The following is a 19,981-nucleotide window of genomic DNA, read 5'->3' as shown; positions in this document are numbered from 1 at the left end:
TCCACAGATCATCATTTTTAGGGCTGCGATCTGTGGTGCATTATCGTGAAATGCAATTTACAGAGAAAAGCAATAATTATGTGCTAATTTGTTTTCTGACCGAACGCATAGAAGATACCGCCAAACCGTCAAGGGTGAGAGTGACGGACTCCAGCACATTGTGACAACTTATGACAATAATACTGGTAGGAAATCTGTCTACCGCACGTGTCTGAGGTACTCCGGATTGCCCACCGACCGCCATCTTGATAGAATCGCTATGAATAGCTGCAATTGTACATAATCGTGACCATCTTACTGTAAAAGTGTCTGAACATGAAAATAGTCTATTTACAGAGATTCTCAGATTGTACATACAAATCGCATTTGAATAGAAAAAAAAAGACAAAAACGCGACTATGTAATTACACGCGGGCAAGATATGACTAAATTTGGAAAGTTTAGGCAAGGGGGAGAAAAGGAATATCTTCCATTTTTTCAAGATATACCTAAGACTCCTGTCTCACGCATTATCTCTCACTCTCACTCTCTCTCTCTCTCTCTCTCTCTCTCCCTTCATCTTCACTCATACTGAAATAAACATTTCCCCTTCTTTATAATGGGCATTGCAAAGTGATGGGCTGCTTCCAACCTCCGTCTCATAAACTTGATTGCGAATCAGCAGGTTAGGAAAACCTCACTTGTAAAGAAAGAGAGTGTGCGAATAATATTTTTAATATCAGCTTCATTCTCAAATGGTGCGGAGATTCGCCATGATGGGGAATCGAAGAGCTCCGTGGCCCGTGGGTACAGCTCATGAATATTAATCAAAACAGATCGCCGACCACGACTAGAGCACATGTGAAAAAGAAGACACACACACACAAAAAAAAAAAAAATCCAACACACGAATTCTCTTTTAAACGTCAATATAGCATGCAATCAATGCTACTGTGTGCTCCGTTTTGTCTAGTAGAGTTTGTGTGTTTGTGCATGCGTGACTGGATTGAAAGTTACTGCATTGTAATGCTTCTTTAATATCTGTCTAGTACGTCGTCCAGATTAACTTGTGCATATCTACCTATTGATATCTAATCTCCCTCTCACTTCATCCGTCCATTCAAAGCCGTCGTTTGAACTGGGCTGATTTGATTGATTGACTTATTAGCAGAGACATGCTGCCCTCTTGTCTACATTTTGATACAATGAAATAAAGTGAGTTTTGCTGTTACAATGAGTCTTGTCAGATATACAGTCGCCAATAGCCATCAACGTCCATTCCTCAAAATATTGGCGCTTTTTCTTTCTATTCCCGTCGCTTCCGAGCGGCGAGGCAAACAACCACCACATGGTGTTGATACATGTAGTTCATACATAGCTCCCAGGAGTCTATAGTGTGCGTGTGCATGGGCAAATGGCGACAAAGGTCTGTCTCTCACGATGTCCGATGAGACGAGGAAGTCGGACGAACACGCGCATGGAGGGACCTAGCGGTCATCATCATCATGATCGTCGTCGTGATAGCCCGGCGGAGGCGGCGAGTCGAGCGGTGGCGAGTCGACGAGCGACCGCGGCGATGGACTGTCGGGGTGCGGACTCAGGAGGCGGGTCGCCCCCTCGGTGAGCGGCGGGGAGTGAGCCGAGTTGGACACGCTGGAGTTCTGCAGGGCCTGCTGCTGTTGTTGCTGCAGTCTGCGAGGGAGTGACAAATACGAGACAAAAAAGCGAACAATAAATACAAAATATTCCTCAATCTCTGAGCCATAGGTTTTTCTCTGTAAAACCAGGTCTGACTTCATACATTATAAATCAAAATGCAGATGTTGTTTTCATTGTTGTTCTGTGTTTTTATTGTATATTTTCAAGATTTTTGTGTATGTTCCTGCATGTTCCTGTATCATGTTTTGTAACTGCTTTGTAACTGCTCCACGGACTTGTGGAAGAATAGCCTTTGGCTAAAGTAAGTGCCCATGTGGAAATAAAATGAATGAATGAATGAATGAATGAATGAATGAATGAATAGATCGTGGTATCTCCACCACGGAAGGAGCGAGTTCTTACAGAAGACATGATTGTTATTTACGCGATTAATAGAGGACGGTAAAGGCTGTTAATTTTACTCAACGATGCACGACTTCTTGTACAAAGCATGGCTTTGGCAAGGAATCCAATCCATCCGCTCTGCAACAACATCTTTCCTTTCACGATAATAGATTGCCACACCTTTTCGGATCATTCACAATATTTCTTGCACAATCGGTATATCATAAAGACTAGCATATCCACTCCCATATCGCTGTTCATAAACTTCCACGGATTTACTTGGTTGCATTAACATTCGAAGTCGTCTGCCTACACATAAACGTAACCCACCATCAGTATGAGAACGTCTAAAAGGACAGTTTGGAATTTTGGGGAGTATTTTGTTTCATCTTTTTTTTTTTCACTACACTGAATATTGTACGAAAGTCTTTCCATAAATGAAACCGTGCAATACTTTCAAGTTCATGCACACATTATGAACACTGCGATATTTTCATGGAGCTCCATCGCCTTCACCTGTTACGAAATTACACGGTTCTGCGGTCTTGATCACAAACATGCTGTGATGTTCCATGTATGCAGCACTGCCATCATAAATTTAATTGATTAAAAGAATATATATTCTGCCATGAACTAAAGACATTTTGCATGCTGCTTCCTGAATCGACTCAGCTGACCATCGCGAACCGTGTCTATTGTTTCCCACAGATTTTGATGGACGCAGTTTGTATATTACTACAAACAGAATTTCAATACTACAGGGTGTCCATTGCACTTCTAGTTGTGTAAATGGGAGATAGAAACATCCACTGATAATGAAACGTTACCAAAATTGTCCTCTTACTGCGGGGAAGCTTCCACCATATTATTTGCACAAAGATGCTGAAGTTCATTCTGCGACTCAACACCAGTCCCACTTATTCCAAAGGGTTAAAATATTTTCATCTGTGAATACAAGCGCCCTGTCTTAGGTTTCTCAAGAGCAGCAATTATTTTTATCTATTGCACATGACGCAGTAAATCGAATTATCTGTTTCGACTAGACAAAGACATCCCTGAAATACTTGGATTTTGCTGCAATTAAATTTTCAACAATCGATGAAAAGGGGATCAGATTTGGATATGAATTTGATATCTGGCATTTTTTTGTGTGTTTTTTTTTCTCACTCTTATATGAATGACAGACATTTTTATGCCTGTCTCGTGAATGGTTGATTGATACGCCTGGTATCTTTACAGCGGAAACGATTAATTACATGTATGAATGATTGTTCCATCCATTTTTTGTAATGATTGAAAATGTGGTTGAGTGGGCGCTAACTGGCAGGAGTTGTTTCCCAGTCATCCTTTCGTATCTCTCTTTTTTTTTTAGTCCACAACGTAACCTGCCGAATCATGAACCAGTAATTCTTTCTGTCTCTGTCTCTTTCCCTCTCCCTTGTTTTATCCATCTCTCTCCCCGTCTTTCCTCCTCTCTTCAGATAAACACCACACAATGAATTTGAGCAGTCAATCATACCAGCTAGCAACCCTTTCAACCGAGTTGAATGTTATTTTGAGAGCAGCGCGGCCACCGCTATTGTTCAGTACTTTGTGCCAATTTCTGTACATTGCTACTTGAATTTTATTATTCTTTGCCCTCTGTTTCCGCTGTATCAGTTGATATATGTTAGCTTTTCGTACTCACACACCTTACAATAATACGCTTTTGATCATTCTGAAGTAGCAAGGTGGGCAATTTGTCGCATATCTGCCGATCGCCTGAAAAGGGACCAAAGATTGATGGGCGATTGTCGGGGGCGATTGCGCTCCACTTGATTTCCTTTGAATGCAAGTTGAAGTGCACGGGGCGGGGGGGGGGGGGGGTAGACAGCGAGGGAGGGAGAGAGAGAGAGGGAGAGGGGGCAGGGATAGAGAAATCGAGAGAAGAGTGGCGAGCAAAACCGCGGAGAGATTAATCGAATGTTTACACGTGTGTATGCAAATAAGAGGTGTAGACTTGATGGACAGGCGGAGGCAGCATTCACCTGGCGGGGATCTAATGACAAAAACCAAACAAAAATGTGTCGGGTTGACGAGTATTCGTTTCTCCCTGGCGGGATGTACGACAAAACATGTAGTCAAGTGTGGCTAACGCGTTGTTTCCATAAGAAACGCGCCTCGGCAATCGTTCCTCCGCCGGAGCCCCCCTCGCGGTCCTGGACTATACGCTGGGGTGCGATGGTTTGCGATACGGGTGATTTCGCTCCCTACCTCTCTCCTCTGTCTTCATCCATTTCCCCCTCTCTTTTCGTTCTAGCGGAACAATTGCGGGCAAAGTTTTGTCAAGAAACAGAAATTTGGGCAAATTAATCGTTGACATCCTTTGAGCAGAGGGCATCGACCCTGCGCAGAGAAAAGCGACGAGCTCTGTGGCTAACCCAATCCCCACAATAAACAGGAAGCAATGGGTCTGGCGTGAATAGCCAACCGGAGCCCCGCACACACCCGGTTGATAGGTTAGCGAGTAAACACTCCCGACTCCTGTGGGGGTTTACACAAGCGTCCCAAGCCCCAATCATCCCCGCCACCTCTACCCCACCCCATCTCCCCCGTCTCTCTCTTTAACACACACATACGCACACACACACACACACATACACACAAACCATCCATCTCCCCATGGCCTCCTCCCAACCCCTCTTTCTAGCCCCCTATCCTCACCCTCATCAGTCTTAGGACTCCTCCCTTTTCACTTAATTCCAAGTCCCATCGTCTATACCATTTTGGCATCTCATCGCTAAGTACAAAAGATGTATTTAATGGCACATCAGCGAAATCAACAAGATCAAGGTTAAGAACTACCCATACACACAAAGTCTATAGTAATATCAAGACCAATTCAAATGAAGCACCGATCCCCCATTTTCAATACAGGTAGACACCCCTGACAGCGGTCCGCGCCCTCCCGCGGGACCAATTCATTTAGATTAAGAAAAAAAATTCAACTTGAATAGTTAGGTCCTAAACTCGACGAAGTATCGTTACCTATTGTAAATATGACACAATGCTACCAAATAGGGAATCCTGATCCATATTTGACAGAAGTGGAACAAAAACACCGTAATGTACAGTAGAGCCAGCGCAGTGTTTTCTTTGTCATATTGACGTACGGTAGTGAGTCACCTTAGCTTCGATTACCGGGCCTAGAGAAGAAAATTCATTTCACAATGATAAGGAAATACTTGTAATAACTAAAACTGGAGGCGCGTTTTACAATTGGTCTCGCAATTGAGCAATTGAGGGAGAACACCTAGCCAAAACATATATTCGATGTCCCCTTTTTCAATTTACGAGAATTCCGTTTGCAAATAATCAGTGTGTGGATTTATCGTCAAACATGTAGTTCTATCGAACTAAGTTTGAGCACTTGCGATAATCAAAGAAAGTGCCCTGGATGGTCGTACAATTAATTATTATTCATTTCAAAGGTTGATAGCTCGGAACTCCTTTTGAAACTTCGCGCTATCTACAATTCACTTCTCTGGCTGGAGAAAAGCTACTCTAAATACCGAAATAACTGATTGCATTTTTTTTTTTTTTTTTTTTTTTTTGGTGGGGGGCAACATCTTGAAATCTCTGTTTTTCCAGTTTCTATTGTTCAATGATAGACTCGATGATATAAAATCTTTTGCAAAAACAATCTTTATCTATGATATCAAAATTTACCAAAATAAACCACGGTGATTCTAATTTTGATTCCAATTCAGAAAAAAGTCAAATCAGTTTCCGTTTAGGCATTCCAAGATAATGTTCAATGCAAAAGTGTATACTATCTTTTTAGCTGACTCCCTGCAGCAGTGAAGAGCGCTGTTGCGCAATTCTATCAATGCTGCTTTTTGCGAGTGGTTCAGCGAAAACTTCGTCATAACCCTCCCCAGAGTGATGAGTGCATCGTGCGTGGGGGTAGCGAACAGCCCGCCACTGAGGATCAATGATAGGAATGAGCGATTGTTACTCATTTTCAAGACGGGTCGACAACATTATTACTCATCATTACTTACTGTGACAAATGATTTGCTCATTCTTGATGCCCCGTTTTTGCTTTGTTTTGTTAGTGTCATTCGTTTGTCTCATTTTCCATCAGAGAAGATGTTGGCTGGATAGCCCACATTCAGCTGCATTAGCTGGTCTTCCATGGGGTCTTATGTTCCTTTCTTCTTTATACGTAAGCGATAATATCATGCGGAAGAAATAACGGCACGACGCGCGTGTTTCGAGCTCTCATTTATTACTTTAGTTTTGTTACTTATTCTTAGGCGGGAAATCATTCAGAGAATGAGGGACAGAACAAATGGGGGTGGGGTGACGTCGAAAGTAGAGATATGACGGGGAGAATACAGGAATAATGACACAGCATAAGAGATGATGAAAAAATATAAGTTTAACAGTAAAATATGTAAGACTAGGAGGATGAGAAGGAGTAGGTATACTGCTGGCTTGAAGAAAAGACGGTTGTATCACATGTGATTTTCTTTCTATTTCTAGCGTTGAGACGTGAAATGCATATTCTTTTCTTCTTTTTTTGTCAACGCGGTCACATCGTATTAGGATCAAAATCGTCACGACGTCTCACATTCATCATTGCTGGCGTTTTGTGCGAATAATGGTCAAATTCATCAGCACAAAATTAAGCCGTTTGCAGGTGATTCTTTTATTTGGGGGGAGAGAGGGAGGGAGGGAAGAGAGAGAGGAGGAGGAGTTAGGGAGCAGACGTGTAGTTTTAAGAGTGGGTAAGACAGGAGTGGGTGAATGAGAATTAGGAGGGAATGCAACTGAGAGGGTAGGAAGACGGAAGAGGAAGGAAAGAGATAGGGATGAGATAGAATGATCCGACGTTTCGGAAAAAGTGTGCCGCGGCAAATAATTCCTGCATTTTGCGACAGGGGAGGGGATCTAGATTACACGGCTGGTTATCTAGAACGTGAGGAGCGGGTCATGTCGGGCGCGAGCTCACTCATCAGCGATCATGCCGCGGCAAGAAACTTGGGCAATGACGGCAGCGATGCCCAAGCAAAAGCATGAGGGATCATCTGCCGTGAAACATGCATCTTATCGAATAATCAGAAATAATACCACAAAATATCAATTTCAAAACCGTGGATTCACTCACTCCCCTTCTCTCTCTCTCTCGTTCTCTCTCTCTGTGTGCGTCTGTCGTAGGCTGGATGGAGGTTTTGTAAGGTGAAAACAAGACTAACGAAAGAGAGAAAAGGCTGATGTCAGTTCGTATTGTTGAATTGGGTCACTCACTGTGAATATGAGCAGTTATTTGTATAGCCCCGTTGCATATGATCAAATTTGTTGGGAAGCATAGAGAGAGAGAGAGACAGAGAGAGAAAGAGACAGAGAGTGGAATAGATAGACATGATTTGATGTGTGTAGAGACATGCAGACTTCTATTATTGATATGAACTTGCGTCTTTTGTCGCGCTCAATCTCTCGCCTTTCCAATCTCTACACATCCCCCGTCTCTTTTCCCGCTCTCTTTTTCCTTCCCTCCCCTCGCCCTCGCTATCACTCCCCCCATGATCCGTAACAGGAGGCATATTATAAGCTGCACTGGGATCGATCGCGGCGAGCGATACGGCATAACACGGACGCTGTAGCGCCCTCCCGATCGCCGAGGCTTTCCGACGATGTTCTGTCGAACATCGGTGGCGTCCCCCCATCCCGGAAATTTCTGGGTCCCATGACTATTAGTCGAGCCGCGCCAGGGCTATCACTGGGGTTAACCAGAGAATTCACGACACTGCCAGCGTCGTGAGCATGAATATTTCAGTGATTATCAACTTTCCGTTTGGTCAAAAATATAATAAAAGATAAACCCCTGAGTGCGGTGTGTGAGGGAGTGAAGGACGGAGTAGGTGAATGCATGGAGATGTAATGTTTCAGGTGTATGTGTGTGTGGGGGGGGGGGAGGTGACGATGTATTCAAATGGAATAGGTAGTCTTTCTGCTCTATTTCTTCTACTATCTCCCTCTTATTAAATTCCATCACATTTTATTTGCGCTTTCACGAAGCTACATTTCTTTCAGTTGTGTCGTCTTTGATGTCGACTATGTGTGCTTTAAAAAAAAAAAATATCAATTTGATTCATTGCCGATTGCTAAGTTGTGGTTGTTTTTAACCGTTTAAACTATGTATTTGTTGATAAACTGCATTTTTTTTTTCTGTTCTCCCAAGGCAACGAAAAGTTGTTTCAGACTCTTTGAAACAAACTTCAGTTTATATTATTATTGAAGATGAGTCAATCAATCTGCAGTGAATCATGTGTCTCTCACATTTTTCTCTTCTTTTGTTTTGTCTTGTTTCGTTTTGCTTTTTCTTTTCTTTCTTTTTTTTTTTTGGAGATGGGAAGGAGATAATTTACCTCATCCCAAAGATAAGTGGCAGGTGATCGCCTCTCATCATTACCTTGTTGACACTCCCAAGGGGCAGGCATCGCTAAAACTCCACCTGTCGTTACCATTTTTCCCCCAGCAAACTCCTTAACGGGGGGGGGGGGGGAACTTTTTAACGTCTTCAGATTCTCCACACCAAACACCCATGGGCATGTCTTATATCCAAGTGAGCAACTGATTCCGTCAGCGTAGGAGACATACAATGTACTAACTATTGTCACATGACTTCGACTAGTGGTCAAGTCTCGTTATGTTCTCTTCGCGCACACGCACAATGACCACATGTCTGTAGAGCATTCAAGCCGTATAGATCTTGGCACTCTCCCTGTCCCACCAATCCCCCCCCCCCCTCTCTCTCTCTCTCTCTCTCTCTTTCGTCCAACCATAAAAGCTTTCCTTTTGTCCACATGCTAATTCGCGTCAAACGAAGATGAAAAACACATGGCCAGCCCGGCCACATCCATCGCTTGCACAAAACTCGACGCATATCGCCAGCAAGCCGCCATATTTGTACCCTCCTTCAGACACAAAAATCCCTCTCATTTGCCACTTGATGCGCATTACTCGACAAACGACATTGAGAAAAGGGGGAAACGCTCTCTTAGTCGCGATTTACATGTAAATAAGAGTTTGGCAAATTTTTTTTTTCGTTTAAAACTTCGGAGGGAGGTGCGAGTCATGTCTGTAGAAGGTGCATGCGCTTGACAATGCAAACATTGTGTGTCTTCTGAATTAAAAAGAAAAAAAGAAGAAAAATAGACAGAAGAAAGAAGTAGCATGTGGATAAAAACGGATTACAGAGCGTGAAGAAAAAAAAAGACGAGGAGGAGTTTGTTTCTGCTCGCCTCAACTCGAGTGGATCTTGCACTGGCCTTTTGGCAGTGTAGCTGAGCGTGGCAAACAAACTCTACATGTTCTACTACTTCACACACACGCACGGGGCGCCACTTAAACCGTCAGTTTTGTGCGACATCCCAGGTTCGTCCGCCATGCATAAACGTCTCACACCCAGTGACGGCACCCACTCCATTGCCATGCAGTGAGAATCCTCGATATATTCACCTCAAGCGACCACGAATCCATTGCCCTCATCTCCCTCACAAATTGTATTCCTCTAAACCTTCACTCAAGGGTTCCCTCGATCATTCAATGGATCTTCTTCTTCTTCTCCTCCTTTAAAGCGACAAAGAATGACCAAATATCCACTGCACAGTCACAAAATAATGTCCAGACAGAATGCGGTTATATCTTAGAAAATAATGATTAATCCATTTGACTTGGTGCACGTCGATGTCTATTTACCGCTGCGATTTTGTGAAAATGCCATATCAAACGCGTATGGTCGACTTTGATTACCAACACTTGGTTATTATATTTTTTCAAACCATGGTTGCCTATGAAAAGAAATAGTTACCCTCACTTCGTTAGACAGTTTGTTATAGTGATCATTTTGAGTAAATAAAAGAATCGAAAATCAGCTTATTGTAAACAGGAACCAGATAATTCATTGCAAAATGTAGGAAGACTGAGATATCGTCGTGGATAGGTAAAATTGATACATGGTATGTTGAAGCTTATAACTGCACTGATTTATGTAATATGTTATCTCGTAACATACTTGTGTATATTATGGTCAACAGAATGCACTTTTCAGTAAGTGCTCCAAACAGTTTAAATAGACCAAACTAATCAACAGTTTGGATGCACCTTACCCATTACGAAACCGAATACTCAAATTAGGCTGCAGTCGGATTTGTAGATATCTATCTAGTTGTCTATATATATATTTGTCTATCCATCTATTTATCTATCTACATCTCTACATCTATATCTATCTCTATATATATATATCTATTTCTATACCTTGAGCTACCTATTCATCTATCTATCTATCTATCTATCTATCTATCTATCTATCTATCTATCTATTCATCTATCTATCTATCTATTCATCTATCTATCTATCTATCTATCTATCCATCTATCTATCTATCTATCTATATGCAATGACCTCCGAATTGGAGATGATTGGCGCTATTCTTTCTTAATGAGACCGGAAATTGAACATGTCAAGAAACATTGGATGAAAGGAACTTACAAACGAGGAGCGTCAGTGACACGCACTGATACGGAGAGCGATTGTGCGAGAGATGTACAGCACAAACAAACCAATCCAACACACGTCATGACAAAGACAGCCACTCTATAAACTACCATCAGGGCATTATACCACAATATCAATATTGAGATCTGGATAAATATTTGACGGTGCGAGTGCTAGAATAGAGAGGATGTAATTCATCGCCCCTTGGTGGTCGCCTTCTTCACTATGAATCGGCAAATACTGTGATGGAAGCAAATTCATTCCTGCTCCTCTCGATGTTTACATACCTGTCTATGCGATATATGTTTTTTAGCACAGGTGTAAGGGAGACGACAGGGCTCTAACGTGACTAAATTCCGATATCAAATTACCATAATAATATATGTATTCTGTGCATGCTATATATGTTTTTAGCACAGGTGTAAGAGAGACGGTGGAGCTCTATGATAACGTGACTAATTTCCAATATCAGATTACCATAACATATATACGATATTGATTATAATTATTTCCTTTCCTTATGCTTGCTTAGTATTTGTGAATATATAAATAGAGAAATAAAGGGAATGATTGACAGTTTTGTAAATAATGAACTCGTATGATTGTATACATTAAGATCAATCAAGGTATAAAGGTATAAACTGAAAACTGAGCACAAAACGATAAAGTCACGCCAGTCAAGATGTGTTAGTTTATCCTTTTACACTTTTATCTATTGTTTTCACCAATATAAAGTGATGCATGCTAGTGATTTAAAAGAGAGAGAGAGTAGATCACATATTGCAAATGGTTATTGATGTAAAATCGAATGTCTGTTGGTGTGTATTTACCAAGAGCAACTCTCTCCCTATTTCTTCGGTCTGTATGTTTGTCGACCTGTCTGTCTCTCTCTCCCCCTCCTTCTTCCTTCCTTCCTCCCTTCCCACCCTCCCTCTGAAAAAAAAAAACTCAGACTTTATGTCCCAAAATGACACTGATTGTATTGTCCTCACTGACTATGGCAATATGGCTAATCATTAAGACCTATATTGTCATGGAGCAAGATTGTGAATTAGTGATAACTTTATATGTTTGCATAAAGAGTATTGTGTAAGAAGATTTTCTCCCTTTCACAAACTATCATGAGGACACAACGTGGTCTGACCGAATTGGGATGCAGGCATCATCCTTTCCCATGATGGAGGAAAATCACTGTGCGTAATTCATAGACGGGAGTGTCCATTCGTTTGAGTAATCAGTGCCTGTGTTCAGCATGTTCAGCATTGAATGCAGGGTAGGTCCACGTGGTCCAAACGTAACCTTACAGTCTTTGTAGACCTCGAATATCACTTCCATGCACTTGTTTCATTTAACCATTACACATTCTTCAGAAATGACTTCTGAAATAACAATTACCCGGTTTATATCTTTATATTACTACGACGTTTACAAGATCATTGTTTATTTTCTTCGTTTTTTTTCTCTCTGTCTCTCCATTTATAATCTATATTATATATTTGCAAAGATATGTATACGTGTATTTCTATGTACGTATGTATACATATAATGCCAGTATATTGTTTATACTGCAAATACGTCCTAGTAGTGCTGGTAATCGTGAATAAACAATTGATACATATAATTAACGTCATGAATACGATAACCAGAATAGAAAATATTGTGCGTGTTTAACGATTGTTTGTTTTGCCATAGAGCTACATTGAGCTACATGTAGTCCCATGGTTGTACCCCGCAGTCATACACATGTTGGTAATTTGAACATTTCAGTTTTGCTAAGTAAAAGTTTGCAACTTTCGTATTGAGGATAACTTTTCTTTTATAGGCCACGTGTCCTCCTCCTCCCCCCCCCCCCAAAAAAAAAGGAAGGCTGCTTTATCGTGCTTTGTCTTCATCATGTTTGACATCCTATCTCTTATTGGCCTCTTTCTGTGCTTTCACTCTCTATTTTGGGAGTCTTGAATGGAGACTGCTTAGATGCAATGTCTGTGCAGAAATTTGTGTGTGCAGGGTTGCAGGCCATAACACTCCCTTTGAAGGGTAAACCCGAGATAAATAAAAGTCAGTCAAAAAAGAAAGAGCAAAATTTTTCAGTCACAACAGTAAAAGTTTGATCAAAATCGGATGAAAGATAAGAAAGTTATGAAATTCACTTGTGAAGCTTGATTCATTTTCACTGAACAGTTCTTGAACAGTCAATATGAATATGCAAATAGTGAATTGATGATGTCATCTCCTCACTATTTGCCATGCGGTATGTACAGAAAATCGAGAAAATTCTTTGTTTTTATGAAGCAGTTTTGCTCCAGTCTCAGATTCTGATATATCTCATTGATCATTATTTTGATGCTATTCAACCATTCATTATTTTGATGCTATTCAAACGTTATGTTTTATACAGTTAGACAAGAAAAAAAAAATCGTCATTTTTTATTTCTTTGGGTACACGATCAATGGAAAATTGTGAGGAGATGACATCATTAGCCTACTCATTTACATATTCATATCGCCTTTTCAATAACTTTTTGCAAAAATTAGCGAATCTTTGAAATTGAAATTTTCAGAACTTCCTTTTTTATCCGATTTTTATCAATTTTAGCTTTTTTCTTGTCACATTTTACGCTTTCTTTCCAGACTAATTTTTAAACTGGAATTTCTCTTACAGTATGCATAACTACTTGACTTCTTTCTGAACCGTATGGGTTCGCCAAAATTGTTACTTTTCTCGGTAAGTATACTATTTGCGTGAATAGCAGGTCATAGACAGACAGACAGACACACAAACAATTACAAATCGTTTGTACACGAATGTGTGTAGGTAAGTATGTTTCTATGTTCATACGTGTGTACTTATGTATGATGTATGAATTAGTGTTAATTGATTTTCATGGAATCTTACATCACACGACTTCCTACTAGTATCCACCCGAGGTAACAGAAGGCAATTGCTGGGCATGAACCCTCTATGTATTACCTGTCCATAGGTTTGTGCGTGAAATCTGTGCACATTTGGCTCGTTAGCACGAAAAGGATTAAGTCGCTCCTTAATAACAAATTCTTCTTGCTTCTTCCCACAATCTCCTTCTGTCCGACAGTAACCCTCCTCTGCTGTCAAATTCATGCAAGAGTTTTAACAGTCGAGTGACTGGCATGTCATTAGCTCCGTCACATTGTTCACGCCTATTTTTTTTTCTTTCCCAAATTTGCATGGTTAATGTCCCGCAAATTAATTACGATGATCTTTTTGTGTGCTCGAATGATGAAGGGGGATATAAGAAGAAATGAAAAGAGAAAAGAATGAGGAAGAGGAGGAGATGAAGGAGAAAATGGGATGCGGGTGCTATAAGGCAGACAGTAGATTATAAAACACAGGATTCTTGGTTTGAAAGTAAACTTCCTTTATTTTTCTGTTATCTCCCCCCACCCTCCTCCTCTATCTCTCTAGGTATATGTGTTATATAGGCCTATCTATATGTTTGTCACTTTCTTTTATTCTCTCTCTGTCTCTCTCTCTTTCTGATATATATATATATATATATATGCCTGTTTTTCTATTTGTCTCATTTTCTCTCAATCTGCCCATTTATCTATCTTTCTATATGTCTCCATCCCCCCATCCCTGGATACCTCTGTCTCTCCATGTCTGGTTCTCTCTCGCCACCATCGCCATCATGATCATTATGGCTCGTGGCGATATGACCACGAAACAGTTTCCCCATGATGCGTGTGTATGATGACGAATAAAAGAAACAGACCGACAGACAGACAGACATGATAAGAAAAAAACAACAACAACAACAGCAACGCGCTTGTGGGATGGGCTGGACCAAAAGTAGGGAGAAGATTAATAAAAGGTACGGCAATGCCTCTGCTATTCAAAGGCGCGGACGATAAATTAAGCCGACACCTCAGTTCAGTGGTCTTGCGTTACGGCTAAGTGACGAACTTCCTCCAAATTAAGATGTAACAGAGATGAAAATTTATCATGTGTCCTGCGGGTGGAACCCTCTCCACTTTGTAGGCTTGTCGGGCGCGCAGCGTGATAGGAGTAGGAAAACGTTTGGCCCCGAGTAGCGGTACATCCAATTTGCTTCACAAATAATGGTAGTATCAATACGACCAAGATATAACACATGCGCCATGTTGTACATGTTGTATGTGTGTGTATGTGCGTGTGTGCGTGCGTTTATTTGTGACGAGAGAGGTAGTCCCCTGGAGGGATAGACTAAGGGAAGAATTACGGGGAGGTGATCCATTACTCATTACAGCGATGGCCAACAAGGAGTATAAGGGAGCGGATATCACCGGAATTAGCAGCACAAAGCGTGATAATTAATCTAATTTTAGGGTATACTTTAACACCTGACGGTTACGGCGACATAAACTTCATGCTATGATGGTTAAGTGAGCAAGAAATGTGATGCACAAGGTATGCTGATTGTTCAAATCATTTTTTTTTTTTTTGTTCACCCCGTCAATTCAGAGGATGATATTCAATGAAAACCCGACATTCATATTCGCCGGGGAGCGCCCTTATACGACAGGGCAAAGCCATCATTATAGTTTTTGTGGCCGCTGCTGTTGTTCTGTATTGTTCCGTTTAGCGAAAACTGTAAATTTCATCTATCATCTGCTACGTTTCACGTCAATGGCTTCATAGCATCCCTCCCTATTTTCGATTCGTCAACATAAAGTTAAGAAGCATAAAAGGAATCAGATGTTATTCATAATCTACTTCAATTGCACTCAAAACTAACAGACATCAATTTCTATCGCTTAGTTTACGAGCGTTTGGCAACACAGCTGGGATCATCTGCGAAAGTGTATTGGATGTAAAATTCCCAATGCTCAAAGAAACTTTTTCATGATCTCAATTTTGGATCAGCATGAGTCAAGCAAAATATTCGTATTTATATAATCAACTATGATAATTCTGAAAATCATTTTGATAATGAGAGCAATAATTATCCATATAATAAGAATAATGGTAATGGTAATCAATATTAACACATTTTGGACACAATTGGTAACAATACCAGTACTCACACTATACTTCTGTATAGTATTAATGATGATGATAATAACAATAATGATAATATTTAGAGCAACAACAACAACAATGACAATAATAATGATGATGATAATGATAATAATAATGATAATGAATAATAATAATGATAATAATTATAATAATAATAATATAAACAATAGTAATAACAAAGATCTCGGAAGTAGAAGAGAAAAGTACAAAAATATCCAAATCAATGGTAATCATATCAATAATTCTAATAAAGAACTACAATGACTTAAGTGAAGGTTTCTAGCAAATTCGTGGCGCTTTTATGAGGAAAGTTTTACAACACTTTACCAAACAACTTCTACAACTGTACCTGCAGTAGTAGATCAAACTTGAGTTACGTAACAGAATAAGTTTTAGAATTGCCTTCGAGAACCCCCTAATTTGTTGACAAAACGGCGGTATTTGCTACCACCTTGCATTGCTACTGACATAAGCATGAATACCCCTTGTAGTTGTTGGAATAAAAATGAGTTACTTTGTTCTTTTTGATCCGTAGAAGGATACCATTTTATTGTGCACACGACAATTATTGTCATTGTCAAAAGGGTCGGATACCACGAGCAGAACACTGGAGAACGGGAGTTACAAGGGAAGAAGCCAATAACTGTAAATGGGATATCGAAAATAAGATCTAACTGATGCGGACTGAATAACGATCAACGATCTTTTACTGTTTCTATTCTTTTTTTTTCAAACTCCTATACTCCAACAATGGTAAAGAACAATAGATGCATTATTATACTACTGAATGCCTATCGCAGCGCTCAGACCATGCGCAACTACCACTTCACGTAAGTATAAGAAATACCTAGGAGCAGAATAAGAACGTTTTGAGTTTGTCGCCAATAATTTCTCTCTTCAAGTTTTCATAAATGACGCGCTTTGTTTTGCTTTTCTTCTTCTCTTGTTCTCACTTTTTTTTTTTTTCAAACAACTGGCTAATGGAAGGGGACTTGGTTCCGGGCACTGAATAGAGTCGTATTGACTTTGAGCTTATCTGGACACATCGTCATCATCTATTTGACGAGGATTCACCCCTGCAAATATATCAATTTCCGCACGATTTACGAGTGAACAAGCAGTAGGCCGGGATATTTGAAACTGTGCCGAAGCAAAGCCATCGCGGTTATTGTCTGCGATGAAATGTACACCGTGCCTCCCTAAAGTCGGCTGAATTACAGCTACTGGCGGGTCCCTTTTTGTCGGGAAGTTTAAGTGAAGCCTTTCTTTTAAAAAGTGGGGAAATTGAGAATAAACATCGTAATCAAATCACCACAAATTGCATATTATTCATTGACGACCTCAAGCGCTTTTCATATTTCTACCTCCACTGGACAGAGCGAGGGCTGTGCGGCTAGATATCAAGCGAGGCGCGACCGCCGTGAAGCAGTATTCCAACGGACTGCAAATCAACTGACCGGCCGAGCGACGCGGCTGCTCTCACTCGACGGCGGGGGCTGCTAGCTTCCTCATTGCACTATCCCCAGTTGTAGCAATAGACCACGGTCACTACAAACTAATTTTCTACAGCGCACATGCTTTCACGATCAAACAGTTAACTGCACTCTACGTTCATACTTTTGTCTGGACATTCAAACCATGGCGTGAAAGAGAGAATATAATTGACAGAAATAGGATAAGTACAAAATGTTGAAGCACAGTGTGAAATGAAGAGAGACGCGAATGAACTGAGTTAACGGTGGACATTTTTTAAAGACTTCTCTTGGTGGCGAATAAAAGGAGAACGTCAGACGGCTTGTATAAGAGTATCTGTACAATTTGCACATGGTGTGAACTTCGATATCCCGATGTGAATTTCAGCTTCAGATCGGATTTTTATAAAGTTTTATAAAGTTACAATATAACATTTCAATTTTGTTATGTGAAAGCTTGCAATTTTTAAATCGAGGATAGGTTTTCTTGTAATAGGCCACGTGCCCATCCAACAGAGAAGATTTATTCACGAATTCTGTCAATCGCTCTAGCTACGAATGCTGTTGAATCCCATATAAAGTCAAATCCTAAAACCATCTACGCCTAGGAGGATGTTTCCCACCAAACACTGGATGTAAGCTTGAATAAGTCGATAGAAAATCATAAGGTGAGAGGTCGTGATTTTGAGTTAGGATAATCACGATGAAAAATAATTGCACTCTAATGATGGGAAGTCATTGAATGAGAAACCATGCATTTTCAAAAGTAACTACGTATTGCCCGATTTTTTCCTGAACACACACAAAAAAAGATATTATAGACCAGCTATTGTTATGAATATAAGAAATGATGACATCATTGGTTGTCCAAATAATCACTGTTCTTTAAAATTCTGGACTAAATACCATTGACTGCATGTTGATGCAAATTGCTCCCGGTGAATTTGTTGAGATTGATATTTCTTTCCCAGTAAGTGATATTGGTTATCGTGAGGAGAAATTTACGTACGATTGACAAAAGTATAGAAGAGTACATGCTGACGAAAAAAGACAGATAAGAGATATGAGATGTGGTGAGACGTGTATCTACCTGTTTTTCGCAGCGGCTGCCCTGTCCCGTTGTCTCCGGTTTTTGAACCAGTTGCCGACCTGAGTCGGTGTAAGTCCAGTGGCCTGAGCCAGTTCTCGCTTTTTGGTAGGGTTAGGGTAAGGGTCCTGAAGGTACCACTCTCGAAGCAAACTCCGCGTTCTCTCCTTAAAACAATGAGTCTTCTGCTCTCCGTCCCAGATGGTCCTTGGCAAAGGGAACTTCTTTCGGACTCTGTACTTGTCGACAGGTCCAAGGGGTCTTCCCCTCAGCTTTTCTGCCTCCTGATAGTGAGCTTCCAGCCACATTGCCTGCAGTTTGGCATGCGAGTCCTTTGTAAACCTGTGGTTCTCCAGAATGTGGTAGAGTTCACGAAAGTTGCCCTGGTGAAACGACACTACGGCTCGGGCCCGTAAAACACTTTCGTTCTTGCTCAGCGCCTCACAGGTTCCTGGAGCGACGGGTAAGGACCAGAGAAATCGGGCCAGTCGCTCGATGTCGCCGCTTTCTTCCAAGGTTTCGCACACGCTGGCGATCTGCGTCGGCGAAAAGCAGAGGGTCGGGAGAGCGGCCGGCAGCGGGAACAGGGTGCCGCCCGGTGCCGCGGCGGGAAAGGGCACAAACGGCTGCATGCTGTACATGTGGGCTAACCTGGCCAGGCTTTCGCTGTTTCGGGGATCATGTAAGCTGTAGTACTGTGCCAGCGCCTGGGCTGCCCTCAAAGCGCCCCGGTCGCCGCCCGACGATGTCTCGGTCTCCGTCCAAACCATTTGCGCTAAACACTGGGGTGTGTCCGGCTCCTGAGATATGTGTCAGTTTTTATCAGACCCGGCTTGTGACACAACCCATATTATCGCTGCTATCATGCTAAGCATTTGTTGGATAAATGGTTTTCGATTGGCTTAGAAGCAATTTGTTGGGCCATCACCAAGGGGACCGCGTCAATCACTGTCACGCCTGCCAATCACGCTATTGAGAAACAAAGCCCTGACCACATGGGCCGGCTGAATAGCAGGTCCAATTACACGGGGAAGAATAGCCGACTCTACTATTCACCCCAAAATGAGTGGAGCTAAAAAGGGTGGAATATCTTTACGCCTGGATGAACTAATTCCGGTGCACAAGTTTCTTATCATATGAGGTCGCTCATATCGCAGGCATAGTAACCTGCGATAATGCGTCCCCCTTCGGGCCCTCCCCCTCATCAGCCGAGTCTGCGCAAACGAGACCTCCCCCTTTTCCCCCCATCCACAAGACGAGTCTGACATGAGCGCGCCAACAGGCGGCCTGATGTATGAAGTCCGATTTTCATCAAGTCCTCTTGCTTTGAATTCGCAGCGAGCGTCCTGTGTGTGTATGCGCAGTGTATCACACGCTGTCGATAGGCCGCAAAGCCACAAGATCGAATGGTGAGCAAACACGTCTATCCATTTTAGAAATAACAATCATCGAGCCTTCTTCTCTCCTCAGCATTAGACGCAGTGAAGGGCTGAGGGCGATGGCGAAGCGCGCATTTTAATTGACACTAATTACTGCTATTGTTATTTCAACAACGCCAAATCGCGGTCTGAATAGACGGCTAAGGTTGAATCTCCAGCTCGGTGCATAAAAACCTTCGCGTTTTTTACCCGTCTTCAAGAAGCCATACAAAAGCAACCCAAACTGAGCGAAGGGGGATAGCAAGCCAGGGAAGAGGGTGACGGGGTGAGGAAGGTATAGTCAGCGACAATCCGACAATTACATCCCACAGTTTACTGTGAACACTGACCCCTTGCTGTGTTACCCTCGCCGAGTAAGAAAAAAAAAGGACACAA

At 41.5% G+C, this 19,981-nt stretch overlaps 1 protein-coding gene across 1 annotated transcript; it reads right to left on the bottom strand.

The window, feature by feature from the left end:
* Window positions 1-1,466: 1,466 nt before the first annotated feature.
* Window positions 1,467-18,937, bottom strand: LOC140228104 (homeobox protein SIX6-like). Its single transcript, XM_072308477.1, has 2 exons — window positions 18,171-18,937; window positions 1,467-1,671 (listed from the first exon to the last, which is right to left on the bottom strand). Exons 1-2 carry the CDS (start codon window positions 18,935-18,937, stop codon window positions 1,467-1,469), a joined length of 972 nt encoding a protein of 323 aa, XP_072164578.1.
* Window positions 18,938-19,981: the final 1,044 nt, after the last annotated feature.

This window comes from Diadema setosum, chromosome 1 (assembly GCF_964275005.1).
Source record: "Diadema setosum chromosome 1, eeDiaSeto1, whole genome shotgun sequence".
Taxonomy (NCBI): Eukaryota; Metazoa; Echinodermata; class Echinoidea; order Diadematoida; family Diadematidae; genus Diadema; species Diadema setosum.
Note: the sequence above shows the minus strand (reverse complement) of the source record. Positions and strands in the feature narration are given on the sequence as shown.